The sequence below is a fragment of the Lepisosteus oculatus genome, chromosome 8, assembly GCF_040954835.1.
Source record: "Lepisosteus oculatus isolate fLepOcu1 chromosome 8, fLepOcu1.hap2, whole genome shotgun sequence".
NCBI lineage: Eukaryota > Metazoa > Chordata > Actinopteri > Semionotiformes > Lepisosteidae > Lepisosteus > Lepisosteus oculatus.
In genome coordinates this window covers 8,528,650-8,549,262 of record NC_090703.1, presented here as the reverse complement: position 1 = coordinate 8,549,262, position 20,613 = coordinate 8,528,650, and the positions used below count along the sequence as shown (strand labels likewise).

The following is a 20,613-nucleotide window of genomic DNA, read 5'->3' as shown; positions in this document are numbered from 1 at the left end:
TGCTAAGATGCAGTTTATGGAAGGAACCTTCTCTCAATGATAGCGTGAGAGAGCTGGACAATCAATCACTGCAGTATTTATTTTCCTCCACATAAATTAAAGTAAGGATATAAAGGAAGGACTTTTCCACGAGGTTACAATAAAATAATTCGTCTGTACGGAGGGCAGACATAACAGTAACATTTAAACTCATTTTTGTTCTGCTTTAGGTTTAAAAGCACTTACTCTGGAAGAAAATAAGAACCTCTTTGTGATGAAAAACAATTCTAAGATACCCTGACAGACTTCAACCAACACTCAAAGTTGAGTTATTTTTTATCTGATTTGTTTTCCAGTAACAAACCAAAGAGCGTATTTCCTCAGCACTGAAACGGTTCAGTGGCCTGAAATGGTTGAATCTCTGGTGCCTGCTGAAATATTGGAGAATGCCCCTGGACTATGCAAAAGCCCTTTCCACCCTAAAACTCTGTGCAGTAGAGCCAGCCTTCTTGTCTCTGGCTATGGAGGCTCTTTCTAAGGAAAGACAAAGAACTCATGTATACAATGATTATCAAACTACCTTCTACTGCCATACCTTGGACTGCTGCCACCACAGAACTCTACTAATTTTCCAAATCAAACGTGGGCATAAGTTTTTTCTTGCTCCCTGCATGAACCAATTTCCTCTTCAGAATTTTGTACCTGTAGACTCATCTTAGGACCATCTGCACCAGTGACTGTGTAGCAAAAACGCAAAGACTGTTGCTCTGAAGAAAATTACAACCAAAGCACTTTTTGATGAATCTGCTTGCATGATTCACAAGCTAGCATTAACAAATGTGGATTTAATTTAGCGAAAAAGTCCAGTCTAAAGTAACAGCCTTGTTATCGCCAAGTTGAAGGAACGTTTTTTGATTGTGAGAGTGTTAGTCAGCAGAGCTTTTGCTTAATCTTCCAGACACATGTCCTGTATTCACATCATCATCTCAATGGCACAGACAGTTGTGGTGTCTGCCTGGGCGACACACCACAGTACTCAGACAACTGCGGTTTATTATCCACACCAAAATACACCTATAAGTTGTTCTCTAAAAAAATTCTAAACTGGGGCCATCAGTGATTTATGTCCTCTTCCTGGGAGAATTGATGCGTCAGTTTATCTAAATATAGATAATGATTTACGAAAGAAACCAAAGAAAAAGCAGAACAGCAATCTATAAAAGTTGTGCAACTGTTCGAAAAAAAATTGATTTATCAAAATCACTTACACAAGCCCTTCAGCTGTCAGGGGATGTTTTCAATTTCATTGTTTTTGTAAAGGATTTTTCATTTTTCAGACTTTTCAGATTAATCCATCAGCCTCAAGGAATTGTTCTTCACATGATGTGTGAGCAAACCCAGACGTGATTGTATAAGGAAGGCTACAATACTCACTAAAAAACAATCATCACTTTGAATCAGGTTTTTGTGAAAATATACAATGTTGTTTGAAGCTAAGCGCAAAATATGTAATTAATATAAATGAATGTACTCTATTTAATCTCAATATCATCAGCACAAAGCACAGTACACCCTTCAGCTGTGTGCTCAGATTATTTACATTACAATGGAAAGAGCCAATTATCTCTTTTGAGTGCAGCCAGAACAAAACTTGAGCTGTTTCTACTGAGGAAACATGGAACCTTCTGATGAGAGATTTGTCTATTTTAACTGGACTCATTTGAACATGAGAAGCAGAGTGTCTCAGGCATACATCACTGTGCACAACTCAACAAAGCCGGGGTTGACATCTTTCTGCAATATGAGGAAGATAAAAGCCAGAATTAATGTTCACATTATTGTGGCTAATAGGCTGTGATTGCATGTGTGGTGCATGTATTTCAATAACCTACAGCTTTCAATAAGGACAAATGTGAGATGAGCACTGTGCTGAATTGTTCTTACTCTAAATCTCAGATTTCAATTATTACTGCATCTTTACTGAACATGTTTTTTTTATTTTTCATGTGACTGTTTGCATTCATTTGGCCATTTTCACCAAAGGCTTTAGGACCCAGTCGTATTTTTGTAGTGGTTCAATCCAGTTTCATTAGTTTGATGAACAACAGTAAGAATGTCGATATGCAAGGCATCAATGTAGTATCATTGGTTCCAGCTACTTTTTCATTGAATGTTCTTGCATTTTCTGTGAACATTTCTGATTCTGATAAAACTGATTTGATTCTTTTGGTAGAGGGGGGGACAAAGGCTTTTAAGTGTGTTGAGAAATCTTTATTGATTGAACACTTTCACTGTGACTCTACAACTTCTCAATCAAATAGTCAAATCTGTTCTCTGGAGCCGTAGTTGAAGTGGAGATGAATACAAAAGCCTGCACACCAGAGGAGGCCTTTCAGCCAGTGTTTGAATCGAATTGGCCTGAGCGTCTCATCTAACCCTCGAAAGAAGGCAGGGCTTCAACAACATGGCAGGTAGCGTCTCCCACGCTCCCACAACCCCCGGAGTTTTCCCTCAGTCCATCATGAGAGACGGGTTCTGGTGGTGCTCAACAGATTTCCACAGAGGCTTGTGCTTTTCCAGTGGGCAGAAATGTAGTGTAAAACGAAGTTGAACAAAAATGTACACAAAGCGTTTCAGTGGTTTCATGTTGTTTAATGATCTTACACCTGATACTCGTTTGTTCTAGTATTTGTTACTTGTTAGAAAGTTTAGTTGTGTTTTTATTTACTTATAGGAATGTTACTTAGAAACGTGGACGTTTCTTTTTCCACGGTGGGTCTAATGTGAGACATATTCAGGTTAACATGTTCAGTGTTTTGTGTGTGGTAATTTGTTTGTTCTCAGACCTAGTGAAAAGCGTGGTGTGGACGGTTTGAGGAGAGAATGCAGGCTCACGCTGTGTCCGTTATTCTACTTCTTCTTCTGGCTTGGTCGGCTAGTTCTGTTTTTGTTTTTATCAATAAAGTTCGATAATCGGCCAGTGAAAGCCCTGTTGTCCTTCACATGAACGCCTGAAACACTATACCGAACCCAGGATTTTACAGTGGTGTCTGCAGATCTGGACAGGCGCTAGAACTGTGAATGTTCAGGAGAAGGGAAATACCCCTGGAACAGGTCTTAACACCCAGCATTGACTCACAGGCCGTCTGCCCACAGCCCTCAGACACACCATTATTAGCAATGTATTTTTAACACAATAGTTTCCTCCCACGGCTTCCACTTTAGCTTAAAAATACCTACACGAGTGCCACGGGACTGCCATCGCTGTGATTTCCTCCTTTCCGGTTTGTCCAAATTCCTCTAGTCCCGTCTTTTCTGTTGCATTCAATTGGCTTTTCTGTCCAAGCTGTCCTTTGCGTTGTCTGTCCCTCGGCCTGTCCCGGCACACGTGACGCGGGGAGAAAAACGGAAACACACACCTGCCATCCAATCCCAGTCCAGTATCGCTGAGACATCGACTGCACCTGTAACTCTGCCCGGCCTCACTTTGCCCTCCACTCAAAGCCACACACGTGTCCCAGCAGTCTCGGTCAGCTGTGACAGAGACAGGAGAAACGCACCTGTGAAAGAGGATGTATTCACAGGTTGAGGGAAGAGTCCTGGAAAGTTAGACATGGAAAAATAGGGAGAATTAAAAAAGGAAAGTGTGATCATTTGGCATAGCCAGCCGTTTTTAGTTAGTGGTAAGCTGAATTTCCGACACTGATTGGGTTGGGCTACGGTTTGAAGCCATGGTCCCGGAGAACCACGGTCCAGATCTTAGTTCACCGTTGTGAAGACTTGGAACACCTGGGTTTTGATCAATTTAGTGAGTCGATTGGTTCTGTTAAGTCAGGGATGGGATTCAAGTTCTTTCTTAACAGTGCAATTGAACAAATCCTCCAGTTCAGTGTTTCATGTCTTGGAGAAATTCACAATTTAAAGGTGACTCATGAAACTTGCTGGATTGTGGGTTTTCCTAATATTGTTGTTGTTGTTGCTGCTGCTGATATCGCTCAAACACTGACACGTTACAGGATAGGTTTTCATTGGGAAATAGACGCATTACCAGTGAAGAAATCAAATCCATACCCATATCCAATTGCAGGGAGTCTAATCCTGGTCTTGGAGGGTCAGGTGTTCATTCCAACTCACCACTTAACAAACAAGCTAAACCATCTAGTTCCTGTCTGAACTGTCCAGTTGAACAGCTTCTCCCAGCTCTGCATGTGCTCCTTCTGTAACGAGACCTTGAAAACCGTTAGGAACAATTTCCTCTAGAAACAGGACTGGACACCCCTGAGTGAGCAAAATTCCAGTACCAGTACTGCAAATGATATACTGTGAAAGACTTGAAATAAAGGGTTTTATTGATGTTTGCTTTTTTGTTTCCTTACAATAATATTAGTTCTTAGATTTACTGCGTCTCTGCCAGGAAAGACGAAAAAAGAGACAAAAATTGGGAAAAAAAACAAGCACACTCCCAGTATTAAGTTGTCAAAAACACATGACGAAAACCAGGTTCAACAGTGGCATCCAAGAAATCATTATGATAAAATTCCACAGATCTAGCTCAGTGCACAGTGCAGAGCTCAGGCTCTAGAAAAAGAGTGTCATTGTGTGACGCTGTTCATGTGTCCATTTATACCTTAGCCTTGCTGAAGGTGGGTGAATAGGTAAGAATCTGCCACTAATGGAAAAACTGAAAAGTTGTCTGCATTCATTGAAAAATTGATTTTGCAGACATATAGTAGTTGCTTAATGATAATTAAAACCTCACAAGCCTTTGATACCACCTGTTTCTGTAATCACATTTTGTGAGAATATTCTTCTTTTCTTTCTTTTTCATTTAGTCGTTAAACAGAAATGAAAAACTCCACAAAGCACCTTCCAGTGCAAAACCAGAAAGTTCAGCACCAACATTGACAAGAGAAGTCCTGTGTCTTAATAACCCCAGAGAGGCCCAGGACTGCACTCATCAAGAGTATGAAGGCGTTTTAAAATGACAGAGACCGCATGCTACAGACAGGAAACAGTGGCTGGAAGGTAAGGCGCTCACAGGAGCTTGTCTTCGTGTTTTTCCTCTCTGATTAAGAAGTCATCAATCATCACTCAGATCTTATGACATAGCCTGGCCATCTGTTTAATACACCGCATGAGGAATAAATGAGAAACTCTGGAAAACTTGTGATGTGCGTAAATTTGAAATTAATTAACCAAGCAATTAGTCTTACCTGACACACGCATACTACAGGCACATTCTCACTTCTACTGTACATGCACATACTGTATGTAAAGTTCTGAACAGTGTAAATCTTCCTGGCATAAGATAGGACCTGACGTAGTGTCTGGAGATGTTAGTTGTTCATGGGGCTTCTGTTTAATTTGTTCTTTTCCTGCAGGTGACCTGAGGAATGATGTAATCTATGCAAACGTTCCTGAGCCTGGGGAGGGGGAGCCTCTCTGGGATCTGACACCTCCGTCCCTTGGCTGCCTCCCCGCATTCCACCAGCAGAGCTGGCTGTCATCCGGCCCGCTCAGCGGGTCACTCTCAGGGAAACCTCAAAACAAACAGACGGCACCACAGCACTAAATTATCAGCAGCCACCTTATCCACATTCCCCCATTTAGAAGGAGATTTTCGAAACTGGCGGAGACGAGGAGCGCCAATTCCGCCCCATCGGGGATGCAGGCATGGTAGAAGAACACTTTGCAGCGACGAGATCATCTTTAACATGTGTCTAGGTAGTGGTACACACTCTCAGGCAAAGACAAATGAAAACCAGTACAAATTTATCAGAAACAGTCAAGATGATGTAGATTAGCTGTGCTTAACCATCATCCATTGTGGAGAAGCATCCACTGCCACAGCCTTTGTATTTTTTAAGATCCATGCTGAAGCTGCAATGTACAGCCTGCCGAGTTTTATTCGGGTTCAGTGGTGTGTTTCAAGTTCTAACGAGTGGATCTAGGATCTCTAAGAAGACTTCCAATCATCCCTTGGAAACTGTAAGTAGGATTGACACTGCTTGACACTGAGACCAGGAGATCATATGCTGGAAAAGGAGAGTATCCAGGAAAAAAAAAAACAATGCACATCAAATTTTCCTGCAAAAAGAAACAAATAACTTAATGATAAAGAGTATGATGAATACGATTCAGAATTTTCCACCCTAAGTGGAAATTGGTGAGGTTACAAATGCATGTGTAATGAGATAATAAATTGAAAGTGTGTATTAATAGTTGAGCAGAAGTCCGCTCTTTCAGTGCAATGGGTATTTATAGATATCTACAACTCAACAGTAAATTCTGACAGCTGCAGTGATAGTATATGTCCCATAAAAATGGGTTGGAACACATATTTTCGATTCGAAGTTCACTTACTGCCCACATCTGCTATTCTGAAGTGCCCACAAAGCTCCACCACTGCCCTGCTCTCCTGCACTGAACCCAGCTTGAGCACTCTGCAGAATCAAATCTTCTGGAAGTTTTTTTTTTCTTTCGGTACATTTAACTATGTGTATTGTTAATGCTGTAAAATGCTTTTTTGTTCAAGCTTTGAGTTGAAAACTTTCCAAAAGGTGCTCCCCAGCAAAAGCCTACTTCAATATTGATGACTACAATTTCAAAAACCCCAATGCTGAGATTTAGTATCATTTTCAGTCATTCTAAGAAAATTATGCATATTCTATGCGAGGACATTTTTAAAATAACAATATGCATATTTCTGTTAAGGTTTAGGCCTTAATATTAACTCAAACCTCCAAACCTCAATTTAAATTAGAAATATCATTCTTGCTTAATAATTGTGCCATATTTTCATTTAAGTGCATTTTTCATGATGTTTGTATTAATATTTCTTTTCATGAAAAGTATGTTTTATTAATCAGTTCATACCCATGCAACATTCAGGAGTCCTAGAAACCTTTAGCTAACTCTAAAAATATAAATTGTGATGGTCCTACTGTTTTATATTTCACAGGAACAGAACCTTCTATATTTTTACCTCAGCTTGATTATTTACCCTTAGTTTGAAGAAATATGAGAATTTTGACAGAAATCTGAGAACCTAAAGCCAGAGGCAATTAAATGAGACATCACTAAAGGTACGAGCCCTGCTGACCACTGTATCGCGTACAGTTATGATCTGTCATTATGATGTCTCATTTTTTGAACATGCCTTTGCTGGCGGTAACATACACAACTATGCACATCCAAGTCCACTTGAATGTTTTCAGCTTCTATGATCTCTTGGGTAGCGCTAGTTGTCTCAGCACATATCGTTCCTGTTTGGAATGATATGGGAAACGGAAAACTGGAGTACCGTTCTGTACACTTACAGTATCTCGCACTTCGCCAGGACTATACGTTTATAGCCCTTTGTGCTAGTCTACATGGGGTTTACATTATCCAGGGAGACTTGTTCCAGCTTTGTGTTTTGCCCGCACATAAGAACCAAGACAACGAACTCCACACCGAAGGCTTCCCAGTTCAGAGGTGAGCCGGGAAAACGTTTAGCTATGTTTATAAAATGTGATAACCACACATTAATACATGGCTCCACAGCGTACAAAACGCAAACATGTTTCTTTGTTCACTAAGAAATTAAAAGTCAGTGTGTATATACAATGTCCTCCGCTGTATCTATGCAGTTATTCTTTTACTCACTAGAGAAACATGAATCACAAGGGAATTTAAGAAATAATTAAAACTAACATTTACTGAGGATATTCAGCTATTTAAACATTACAGTTCTAAAATTAGCTACTAGCAAGATGCCGTGGTCTGCAAACTCAAAGTTACTTGTACTCCATTCTATAGGCAAACTTTGTGCTTATTTATTTTATTCACTAAAACATTTGTGATACTTTTAACTCGGCTGGAGACCGGTAAATATTGTGATTCCATTTTAAGAGTCTTTTTAAATCATTTGCTTCCCGTAAAACAAGAACAACGATCCCAGCTTTCCTATACTGTTTCCGGGAAAACATCCCATCCCTACATGCCAGCAAACGAGAACTCCAATCCAGAGAGTCTCCATGGAGACAAAACAGCTATTCAAGAGCTCAGTTTCCCGGAGGATCGGCCTTCCCAGGATTCCAGAACAATCCAGGAACAGAAGCGCGCAGCGCAGCCCACGACAAGAAGCCAAGAACTTTCCAAATATGGGCACGGAAGTAAGACGTAATTACGTGCCATGCCGCACCAAGACAGCAAATACGCCGTGACGTCATGCTCTGCACGCTACGTGCTTGGAAACTAAACAAGCAAAGCTGCGCGACATCTAGAGATAAAAGGGTAGGTTTTGTTGTGGAAAACAAAAACTAAACAAAAGCCACAAATACTTCACGAAAATATTAAATGTCTGTGCGCTTCACTGAGAACGTGTATGTTCTGGGAAAGTTCATGTATCTAATGTATGTACATATTACGAAGGTGTACAATGAACCGCTTGCTATATGAAAAGATAAAAGCGGGATTCAATTGATTTTTTTCTGAAAAATGCAAGACATTTTATATTATGATAATTTCCCTTCTTGAGATTGTGCTGCATTACTTTTGTAACACTCAAGAGTACAATCGCCCTGAGTATAAATGTGAAGTGTAAAAGTAGTGGTATTCTGTTTGTTCGAATGTTAATTGTCTTGTTTGAGAGTCTTATGTATAATGTCAGAGTTTAGGATTAGTGGTCAAGTCCATAGAAGATCTTTTTAAAAATCTAATCCACAGATTTGTAAACTGTTTGCTGTGTTTACTGCAGTCATGCATGAGTACGACAGTTAAAGCAAGTGCAACTGTTTCAGTGAGAAGCCAGTATGTTCTTTAAAAACTAAATACCCAAGACGGAAATAAGACAGAAATACCTATATTATGCACTAATATAAAACCTCAACAACTGACCTTTGCCACTATAGATAACATGTAAAAGAAATAAATGATGCAATGTTATGACAGCTATGCTATTAAGTAAAGCTATGTCTGGGCATGTCTGTCATGTTAGCACAACAGACACATTGTTAACATTCCGTACACCTGCACTTAGAGAGTGGCAGCTGTATTCAACTTTATTATTTTTTTGAAAGGCAGGGTTTGAAACTGGGCATGCTTTATAGTTACAAATGGAACATTATCTTTCAATCCAATACATTCAGAATGGAGTCACAGTGAATATGATATTGAAATGTTTGCTAGTGGATTTAGTGGATATACTCCTGGATATGGGTGTACAATACATGTTGTACTTGGTTTTTATGACATTTAAGAATAGTTTTGAAAAGGAACAATTATGTTGAAAGTATAAGGCAATGAAAGGGCAACAGTAGTGATTTTCTTTGAAGTAAGTGAGTGTTAAAAAAACACAAGGCACAAGGCATCAATTCAAATATATTTAATGAACATATTGTTTCAATAAGCAATCAATGCTTATGATTTTATACTTGACAAACAAGTCAAAACTCTGAAGGTAGAAAAATAAACTATATCATAAAATACATCTTGATAAATAATAGCACAGTAGATGTTTTCATGGAAAACTAATTAAATACAGTAAACCACTTTAAAACAATGTCAATCACAGGCAGAACAATGGAGATTGAGGTATGCCAGTACAGTACGTCACGTATATATCTAAACTACGTTATTTTTAGACAGTAACATACTATTGCTATTAAAACACAAAACGGCACTCAAACTGTCAATAGCTCCACAATACATTGTTTAATCTAGCACCAGGGAAACAGATAATGCTATTTTCAATTCATTAAAATAAATGGTACTGCTCAGCATGCTATTAATACCAGACCATAATTAAAATCTCAGTCATTAACATGACTACCCATGCTTTAAGCTACATAGTGTTTCTGGAAGAAGTAATACTGGTTTGATCACAGTAAACATTTTATGGATGTAACCACTGGATCTAGATCATTGCCAATATCAGATCCAGTAGAAAGTGGTCATTATGTTGTCCAATTAGTAATCTCTATGCATTACAAGGCTAAAAGGGTCGGAGAATTGAGAATATCTAATGCAGAATCAGTCTTGCCTATTCCACCTTTGTGATTTTCTCCACTGTCAGCAAAAGAATCAAACTCTGGGTAGGTAAATGCAAAAGCAGATAAGTAACTGGCACACGTTGGGGTGGAAGTCACTATAGGAGTGCTGAGGGGCTCGAGGTCATTTGAAACTGATTTATAAAGGGTTTCCCAGTCTGTTATTCCAAAGGAGTTGGTCAAGTCTATGTCTGGAACAGATCTGGCAGTCTCTGTGGAGTTTTTCTCCATGGCGGGAAGGAGATCTTCAAGGGGCTCTTCTTTTAGATCTAAAGAAGGCTCCAAATCGCAAACATTTACTTCAGCACTGGAACACAGCAAGATGTTCGAATTCCCTGAAATGACTGCATTAGGAAGGCTGGGAATCTCCAGGTCCTGCAGTGTGGAAGCTTCTCCCGCATTTTCTTCCTGGACTTTGGAAGTCTCCATATTTGTGACGAGTTGAGGGGAGCCCATAGGCTCGTGGAAGATAGTGTCTAGATCTTCTGAGATTTTGCAAACTGGTTTATGTGCAGCAAGGATGAGCTCCAGCTTTTCCTTCTCTTTCAGAAGATTGGCAATTTCGGTTTGGAGAGCTGCCTTGTCATCTTCCAGTTTGTCTGTTTCCTACGGAAACATAAAACATTAAAATGTGAACATGCTTGGTCTCTTTTACACATGCACATCTTAGGAATCTTAAATGCCAGTTTCTTTTAGAAGGTGATAAATCCGTACTTACAGCTTGCAGGGTGTCCGTGAGTTCTCTCCTCCTGTTACGGCACTTTGCTGCAGCCATTTTATTCCTCTCCCTCCTGATCCTTTTTTTCTCTTCCTCTTCTGGGGAAAGCTGTTTGACGGAAATACAAAATGATGAATTAAAAACAAAAACTTTTATAAATTCACTTATTAATCCTTTCCTTCCCTTATCAATTCATTCTCTTAGGAGAGCAGCAAATCGGTCTTTCGCTGCAGTGCTTCTAAAAATAGAGCATTGTTGCAGACTCTTCATGACCTGAATTTAAATTGGGTACCTCAGCAAGGCATACAGCCAATACCAGGCTGTTTAGCGCATGTACTGAGATGCTGCACTAATGGGAAACCAAACAGGCTTTTTTTTTTGTTAAAATAAGATATGCACATCCAGATTTTTTTTAGAAAACAATAAATGATTTATAATGTTTAACTATAAAAAAGGACAATCACCTGCTCAGATTTTCCTTTTCTGCCATTGGTTTGTCCTCTGTTCCCAGTGGATCTGGGAGTAGTCTGGACAGAATTCCGTGCTTTGTAGGGGTGAGTCCTAGCCTGAGAAGGAGAAATGGATGTAATCACGGCTGGTTGAACCATCCACTGGAGATCTGGGGTCGTTGAAATTGCAGTTACAGTAGGGACAAAAGGAAAGGCAGACGCATCCATTTCTGTGCAAAACTCCTGCAAATAAATAAGGTTGCATTTTACAAGGAAGCCCTCTATGGGCATTTTAACTTTAAAATACTAAGACCAAAGTGGAATAGTTGTGCGTGTCTGATCTTCCATCACCGTTGAAATGTTGGACGTTATGGCATTAATGTTAATGCAAAATTACTTTTACATTCTGTGAATAGCATTTTATAAATACTAAATCCGCATTTAGCCCTCTTTCCCTCTCAATATTGGGGAATATAAATGCTGCTGACGTCTGTAATGACGCAAGATAGCCGAGGAGTCTCCTGAATGATTTTTCATCAATGAACTGCTGTACAAACACGCACACTCTCCCTGTCGAGATCACAAGAGTAAAAATAGCTATTCTCTTGTTCTTTTTTATTATTCATAGCTGCAGACTGAAACTTTGGTTTTGTGTGTGCCTTTCTCAAATACTTATTTTCTTATTACCGCGACCCCTTGATACAGTGTGTGAAATAAACTATTTCAACAATAAAGGGAATATTTAATGGGTTTTTTTTCTGCAAGCATACCATTCTTCAAATGTTACGTACCGATGTCATGTCTTGTCCTTTAAATATGCATAAAAAGGTATACATATGAATCCCCACGGAAGCAAGAAGCATTGAAAACTCAGTGTTGCATTGCTCAAGGTGCGAATTGGGCAGCTGCATGTACAGTACAGAACATGTTTACGCTATGCAGGTCATTTTAAGAAGTGCTGGTATTTACCTGTCGGTTGTTCATCGGAGACGCCGAAGCGCTCGAGAAGGAGCCGGCGGGAGACGGCTGGAAGTAAGCTGGGGTCTCCCCGCCGGGAGAAGCCGTACTGCAGCGAGAGGAAGAATCGTAGTCGGTGGCAGAAAAGTTGGGAAACATGTCAGTACACAATTGCAACAAGCGTCTGGCGTTTCAAAAAAAAAAAAATAACTGTAAGCCAGAATTCCTTCAGGTGGATTTTGCTATTCGGCGAAGAGTCCGTCCACGTATAATTCTTCCTATTCCTTCTGCCGGTTTACAAACCCCGTAACTGCTGGATTAGTTTGCTAGCTCCTCCTTTTATACTGTGCCAGAATTTTATGAATGAAATCTGTGCGGTAAGACTGTACCATTCACAGTCCGGGGGTGTGGTAGCTCCGATAAAGCAAACCCTTATCTGATGGACATGTATACATAGGGAAAGTGTGCAATCGATCAAAACATTCTAGTACGTATGTTTTCATTTCATCTTAAATGGCAAAACTATCTGTAATTTATAATTGCGGGATTCCCCCTCTTGAAAAAGAATAGTGTTGGGGATTGTCACGTGAGCCATGTCAGTCTTAAGAATACTGTATTTACAGATATGACACCCACGCACGGCAATAACACAAACGTTATAAACCATCTCTCGCATCTCTTCTGTTGAACGTTAATTTTTTAAATAAAAACACGCGCATGCGAAATTGTCGCATACAAATCATCGAACCTTGTGCAACTGTTAAACTCGGCGTTTATCAATGACATTGAGTTACAAAGCACGTCATGACTGACCGCCCGAATAAGAGAAATATCAAAACGGTGGGGGGAAAAAAGAAAAAAATGTCATTTATCTATCTCTCTTTACCCCTGCGTGGGTATATCTCAGGTGTTACAGAGGAGAAAAACGTAGTCTAGCCACTTGACATTTCAATGTCTTCATGATCCTGCAGTAGTCATTTAAAATGGTCTGAGTTTATGTTATAGCCTTTATTCTTAAGCGCTTCTGAGCACTTACATAAATGATTATTTTTGCATTCATTACATTTTATTACATTAACACATTTGGGTGATATTAGTACAATTCCGATGATTTTTCCCCCAATATTGCATGTTGGGTAACGAATATGGGATGTTCTATAAATACATTACGGAGGCGCCCCGCGGGAATGGTGTTTTTTTTTTTAAACACCCCCTCATTACGGTCATTTGAAGTCAGATTTTGGGAACAACTGTCTTTATGCCTCCCGTCCCATTATCTTAGTTCATGCGTGAGATAATCGTCCGGCACAATTAACTCTAGCAGGGTGCAAAGAATGGAGCCACAGCAATTTACATAGCGCTGACCACCCAGCCAATCAGAAGGCAGACACTCCGCACCATATATGGCACATCCTGTTCACATGGCTTGGAGTTGCCGGGAATTGCATTAGCTAGCGGTCAGAGGAACGTGTTTGATCTTTTTGTAGTACAAAGGTCATTCGACTGCAAACTGCAACCCCTGTTATTTAATTCAGTATGACCTGTGTATGAAACCATCATCACATGAGTCCATTGATTTCACTGTCATATCAAAGAGCCCCCAGACAATGCCGGAGAAAGCCTTTTTTTGTAGTCGTTTCATGCTACAGTGCACGTATTAATCGTTCGTCCCTCCGGTTTCTAAGATGTCAAACACAGTGGCACAAGAGTTTCAAAATATTTAATGAGCTCTAAGATAGACAACCAACATTTTCTTTTTTTAAAAAATGTTATCGATCTTTTACATAAGGATTATACGAATTAAAAAAAATGTCTTTACATTTCTTAAACAATCTCATCAGACAACGTTATTTTTAGTGTCACATTATCTTGATCACGGGTGGGAGGGGACGGCCGTGGGTTAGAGGAAAGTTATTTTCAGTGTGTTTGCTGCTTTCTTGGTGGATCTGCCTCTTGTTTACAGAACAGGCGAAAATAATCATGTTTGCTCGAGGACTTCTCGGCAATGACGTTCCGGGTCAGGGAACGGAATTCCAGCACGGGACGGCTCGCGCTGGAGAGGAATGCCTCCCGTCTCTGCACACGTGTCCCGTTTATTGATATAGATTGTTATGTCCCATAAAGATTATAGACGACAGGTTGCGATAAACGATCGTATGTTGTGCGGATCCCGGAAACGCACCCTGGGGAACGGGACATATGAAGTACACGGGCCAATAAGATGCGTGTGTTTAAATACTTGTTTAGATATACGTACGTATTCTTTGATGTATGTAACGCGCATAATTATCCAGTTTTTATAATGACCTCCTTTTGCTTCATAATAATAGCATGGTAACAGTTGTCCTGCTGCGAAAGACTGTACATTTCCATGTGGGACGTAACTCAGAATAAGCAGCTTCTTATTGTTATTCTGAAAGGAAATGTTAATGTATTTTTTCCTATTCGATGTAAGGAATCATAGCGGGACATAATGACATTTACAATAACCATCATTCCAAAATATTGTGCATGCATCATTTTTTTATTTCTCAGCTCTCATTTATCTACATTTTCCTATATTGACAAAACTAAAATGAAGTTTAGGAATGAGCACCTCGGAACATCGTCTGCTCTTTGTGGGCTTTTCCTCCTGATTCTCTATTCTTTGCAGGTTATGCACGTTTGTGAAACATGAATGATTAATAATATTCTAATGAAAAACAGATAACCATCCTCATGAAGTGGCTTTTTTTTTTGCTTACATATTAGGAACCCCGAGCTGAAATGAAACTGTGCCATATGGAAGTTCAGAGCAACACTTGAGTTTATTAAGCCGTAAAAGTATGTAAAACGCTGTGCTACAGCAATCTCCAAAGGCGGACAAAGGCTCCCGATTCTGTAGAGTTTATTTACTATCGTGTTTTTAGGGGGGGGAAAAAATGAAAAAGGGGAAAAAAATATTAGTTCTGTACTTCATGCTTTCGGCTCTTGCGCCTCTTCACGCTGTTTACGTTCCGTCGCAGAGCCTGGTTACTGAAACGTCATTGATGCGAAGGGGGTGGGGCGTTACCGTGGCAACCCGCAGCGTTTGGGCTAAACACAGACGAGGCAATACCAAGCGCAGCGCTATCCAAGTATGAAACACCACCCCTGGGAACCGCTGAGAAGACAGATTTAACCCAGGCAACAAATAAAAGAAAACACTGCCGCTTGTTTGACTTGAAATAACGGCCAAATAAAACAATAAACAAAAAAGAAAAGGATGCTTACGCTAAAACAAAAATGCGAATAGTTGGTCGTGGAATGGAAGACGGACGTTTAAAATTTCTCCCCGGTTTTGAAGGAATTCCACTCTTCAATTCATTCAAAACCCCGTAAACAGTGAATAAGAAAAACACCTCAACACTATCTCGCTTTCTGTCGTTGATTATAATGCAACGCAGGAGTCTGAGGCCCAGACATCGAGGGTCGACGTGTACGAAAGATTTGACAGTTCCGGTCTATTGTCTTCTGCTGCTCATCCATTCGAGCTCTGGGTTACATAACTGGTCCACTTCTTGCCTTTTTAAACTGCATATTTGTGATACCTCTAAACAAACGTGTTTTATAGGCAATATTGCCTTAACGAAGGGAATGTTTTGAGTAATCAACAGTAAAAGCGCTTTAGAAACACTGTGTATGAGGGGCTAAGAAAACAATCGCCAATTATTTAAGTTAGATTGGAAGAAAACCTAGAAGACAGCAGGTCATCCATGAATTGAGTCTGAGATACCTACTGTCACATTCCATATGTAAACAGTGCTCCTAATTTCAGGTTTTATATACTAAATACAAAAACCGTGTCTAATGTCAAGCTGTTGAAAGAAACTCATGCCTTCCAGCTAATGTAGGTCAAATGTCCTATACTGTGATTCCGTCATAAGCAGTGATAGAATATTTCTGCGTAAACACCTCACGAAAACAAAAGAAAGACATAACCAAAGGGGGGAAGACTGACATCGGCAAGTTTAGACTGGTTTGCAACAGGTTTGCTTTTAGCTGACGGACACACCCACTTGCCTAGGTACAGGGACAGCCTTAGGACTGCACACCTGCTTCTCTTTTGCATGAAGACTCAACTGGTTTACTCTTGTCAGCTGCTGTAACAGAGTGCTATGCTATGATGAAACATGGGTTCGCAAATATACAAACCCGCCGGGTGAAAGAATTGGCTTCCAGGCCTGTTTCCCAGAGACTTCACTCCTAGACAACGCGGTGAAGAGACGAGTCAGAATGCACAGCCTGCAGAAGGAAGTGTAGTTTCTGAGCTGAACGTGATAAAAGCGGGGTTCTTTTTACTGAATCATAGCCAAGCAATTCCAGTTTTACTGTTATCCAAAGTACCAAATTACCGTGGTCAACATTTTTATAAAACACGAGCTTTTAAGATCATATGGAAAGATATTCATTTCCTTTATGACTCTTACGTGAAAAAAAAAACATACGGATAATATTAACAATTAGGTTACTGAAGACCTTTCACACGCTTTACAAAAAAAATCAGTTCCTTCAAATAAACATCTAATTCAAAAATGTATACTGTACTGTATATTGATATAATCTAAATATTTGAACACGAAATAACTGTGGCGGGTCTTTTCAACGTGTATGATACCTTTTAGTTTTAAAAACGTCTATTTCGGTTAGAAACGGTGCAGAACAATGTTAAATTTTGTCTTGAAGAATCAGCTGCATATCAGTTTTAACATACCTCAAATAACGAGTAGGGTTTTATTCTGTACTTATGTAATTTCTGAACTGTGCCCCTGTTTTCATATACCGAGGCCTCTTGTGTATACGTATTTAAAAATATCTTTTGTTAATAGCGATCAGCTTTGGAGCATATTCTCAGGGGCAGTTGCTCTATCTTCCCCCCTTCGATTTAATTTTGCAGTTATTACGCCTTCCCCGTTTCAGCCAATCATATCAGTCTGCAGCCCAGTCTCTGAGGCAGGGTATGATTCCCATAACTGACCCGCCCCCTGACAGGATGCATTCCATATAAGGATAATTACGTATGGGGATCCCCTGTTTTTTTTTTTTCGCGAGCGAACTATAAAAGAGCTGCTGGCTGTTACCGCTGTCATACACTTCGAGCTGGGAGTCGCAACGCGTCGGAGAGCACCAGAAAACTAAGGGGGCGTGAGACGACAGCCAACACGGAAACATTCTAAAGAAAGAACAGCCTTAACATTTACATTTCTTCAAACATTCCTGTTTTCTCGGCAATCTTGAAAGCGGGCTTGCTTTTAGATTCCGACCACGATGATGTACACAAGTTTCGGGACGGAGTGCGACTCCTCTTCGCGCTGCAGTACCGCTTCGCCAGCGGATAATCTCGCCTATTTTCACTCTCCGGCGGACTCTTACTCCAGTATGGGCTCCCCTGCAAACAAAACTCAGGTAAGAAGCAGATGCAGAGTTAACGCGATCATGTGCTATTTTGTTTTTCTGAAAAGCTTTAGATGTTAAGTGTATTTACAACTTTTGAACTTTCACTAGAGTGACAGTTCTCGGTAGCGACAACAATGCAAGCTACAATAAATGTGCTTATGGTTTTATTTTCCACTACATCGTACAATAACACTTAAATCTATCTTCTCCAATCGATTTTTTTCCATAATGCTGGAATTACACGCGTGCCTTGAAATATTGCATTGAGCATGTGTGGCCGTTTCTGACTCCGATACGGCGATAGTTTTGTACCGCCTGTCTGAGAGAGCCAGTCTGCTGGAGCACTGTGCACAGCGGTTTGTAGAGAACGTGTTTCATTCAGGAGACTCCAGAGCAAACTCCTGCGTCACGACTGACATCATATTGAGTTTTAAATAACTCGCTCCTTGCATCGTACACAAGTGCCTTTGAAATGTTCATTCTTAATTACAGCTTTTGGCTAGAAGAGATCAAACGCCTTCACAGCACGATACAATCAAGCTTAAAGATTTAAATGATTTGTATGCTTATTGGTGCATTTTTTCTTGTTCTGTCAACAGGATTTCAATGACCTGACTGTCTCAAGTGCCTCTTTCATCCCGACTGTCACGGCCATTTCTACAAGCCCGGATCTCCAGTGGATGGTACAGCCAACCACCCTGACTTCCTCTGTGGCCCCCTCCCATAGCAGAGCGCACCCTTACAGCGCCCAGGGTTCGAGGCCCACCTACGCTCAGAGTGGGATGTTCAAGACAGCTGGAACCAGAGGCCACAGCAGTGGGAGAAGAGGCAAAAACGAACAGGTGATTAGAGATGGAAACCGTCTAATGCAATTCGAGAGGGCATCCCCACCAGTATTTCTAAAAGCTGGTGAATGGAGGTTTGCATTATGCAGCATCGCTGTCTCCTGCTGAGACTCCTGTTTAAAATTCAGGTCGTGTAGAGTCTGCAATAGCTATTCTATATATAGCACGGCTGCAGAGACCTGCAGTCAAGTCCCTTCCCCTCTAATGGAATTGACTGGAGCAGTGAGGTTGGGGAAAAAGTGCTCTAAAAAGTGTTGTTTTTTTTTTTTGCCATCTGTAGCTTTCCCCTGAAGAAGAAGAAAAGAGAAGGGTTCGCAGAGAAAGGAATAAAATGGCTGCAGCCAAGTGCCGAAACAGAAGGAGAGAACTCACTGATACTCTGCAAGCAGTAAGTATATTTCAGATCTTTCCCAATTAAACTGGGGAGGGAGAAATTGCAATGTTGATATGTGATTAGCTGTGCAGAAATTCTCAACCTAACGATATTTCTTTCTTGGCAGGAAACTGATGGTCTGGAGGACCAGAAGTCGGCTCTGCAGACTGAAATCGCGAACCTCATGAAGGAAAAGGAGAAGCTGGAGTTCATCCTGGCTGCTCACAAGCCCGCTTGCAAGATCCCTGCCGATCTGGACACGAGCTTCCCCGAGACTGCAGTCTCCCCTTCTCTCAGCATCCACGAAGATCCGGCTTCCCAGATCCAGAGTCCTTTTGCAGGGGCTTCCAACCTCAGCGAGCCTATGCCCGCCTCTTCCAAAGCATCCCTGTTTTCTTCCACTTCTGCTCCAGACGCCTGTGCTCCAACAGTGCAGGTGTCCGATCTGGACAGCTCCTTGGAGTTGAAAGACGACTCGTTCGATCTGTTCGCTTCGTTCAAGAAGAACCCGGCAGAAACAGCCCGATCGGTTCCTGACATGGACTTGTCCAGCTCCTTCTATGCACCTGATTGGGAACCCCTGTACACATCGGCCGCTGCCGACCTGGAGTCCCTGTGCACCCCAGTGGTGACGTGCACCCCATCTTGCACGACGTACACGTCTTCCTTTGTCTTCACCTACCCGGAGGCCGAGCCCCTGCCTAACTGCGGAGTAGCCCACAGAAGAGGAAGCAGCAGCAATGACCAGTCCTCCGACTCACTCAGCTCTCCAACGCTGCTCGCCTTGTAATGGACTTCCAGAGCACTTTCTTGTCTAATGCAGGTTAAATCATCTTAGGGCTATGGCATGGACAAACCTAAAAGGCTTTTATTTTTATCCTTTAAGCGTAAAAAAAAAAAACCCATACTTGCCTCTTCCAAGTATGTAGCAAAAAAAAAAAAAAGAATTACAGATTCTACCAATTCTGTCAATTGTTTGTAGTATTACAAATTTAGACTTTAAATCTTCTTGGTGCTAGATATTTGAAGTTGTGTTAGTGCAGCTGACTTTGAAGTGTTAATGGCAATAGTGATAACCCAATAAATACTGGTAACCTTTTTGTTTTGTTTATGGAGTATGTACTGTACACTATTCTGTGTCTGTGATACTTATAAATGCTGTGCTTTGTCAAAACAAACCATGGTCTGGGTGGTCAAAATCTGAGTTTGAAAGTTTTCTGTGAAAACGTTTTTATTGTTTATTTATGAAAACTAACTTTTTTCTGATATTTATATTTTAGTTTTATTTTTCTACTTTAGAAGTTATACAATGTTCGTCAAACTAAATGAACAATCCAAGCTTGTTTGGTTCTTGTAACAGACAATAAAGATTATAACGGTGTTTTATTTTGGTCTTCGCTGGGTTTTTAATGTCTGGTCATAGTGTAACACTTGCACGTTATGAAACGGTTTGGATTCTAAAATGAGAGAGGGATAATGACTATAGCTTTTATATTTTTCCTGGTTATTTTACGATGGCGGTCTCGTTTTTTTTTGTTTCTCTCCAAAACGAAGCTTAAAAATCGAGTAGACAAAAAAAAACGCGTTTGTTTGTAGAAGGTGCATCACACGTGAGTCGATGCTTTTTTTGAAAAGTTGCAAAATCCAAATGCGTCCCATCCTTACACGACAATCTCTTCACGCTAAACAAACGTTTTGGGGATAAAAGAAGTTTGTTGTGCCTCTCTGACTCAAATGCCATACTTTGCTCTAGGAGTCGTACCATCGATATCCTTTTCAAACACAAAAAAATCTCAAGACCGCAATTGAATAACTATTATAGATTTACAAATAAAGGTCATTTCTC

General features: G+C 40.5%; 2 protein-coding genes and 1 long non-coding RNA gene across 4 annotated transcripts; 2 read left to right on the top strand and 1 right to left on the bottom strand.

The window, feature by feature from the left end:
- Window positions 1-7,163: 7,163 nt before the first annotated feature.
- LOC138241020 (uncharacterized) lies at window positions 7,164-11,115 on the top strand. Its single transcript, XR_011190213.1, has 2 exons — window positions 7,164-7,455; window positions 7,908-11,115. It is a non-coding gene; the product is annotated as an uncharacterized lncRNA (long non-coding RNA).
- LOC102691085 (protein c-Fos) lies at window positions 9,332-12,441 on the bottom strand. 2 transcript variants are annotated; one of them, XM_006632199.3, is made up of 4 exons: window positions 12,147-12,441; window positions 11,193-11,420; window positions 10,729-10,836; window positions 9,332-10,616 (listed from the first exon to the last, which is right to left on the bottom strand). In XM_006632199.3, exons 1-4 carry the CDS (start codon window positions 12,291-12,293, stop codon window positions 9,948-9,950), a joined length of 1,152 nt encoding a protein of 383 aa, XP_006632262.2. In that variant the 5' UTR covers window positions 12,294-12,441; the 3' UTR covers window positions 9,332-9,947. The 2 variants fall into 2 exon arrangements, with proteins under 2 accessions (XP_006632262.2, XP_015205571.1); XM_015350085.2 differs by having other exon boundaries at window positions 11,193-11,294.
- A 4,794-nt stretch (window positions 12,442-17,235) lies between these two features.
- On the top strand, window positions 17,236-20,153 carry fosab (v-fos FBJ murine osteosarcoma viral oncogene homolog Ab). The gene is made up of 4 exons (XM_006632198.3): window positions 17,236-17,558; window positions 18,149-18,391; window positions 18,675-18,782; window positions 18,895-20,153. Exons 1-4 carry the CDS (start codon window positions 17,421-17,423, stop codon window positions 19,555-19,557), a joined length of 1,152 nt encoding a protein of 383 aa, XP_006632261.2. The 5' UTR covers window positions 17,236-17,420; the 3' UTR covers window positions 19,558-20,153.
- The last annotated feature ends 460 nt before the right edge of the window (window positions 20,154-20,613 follow it).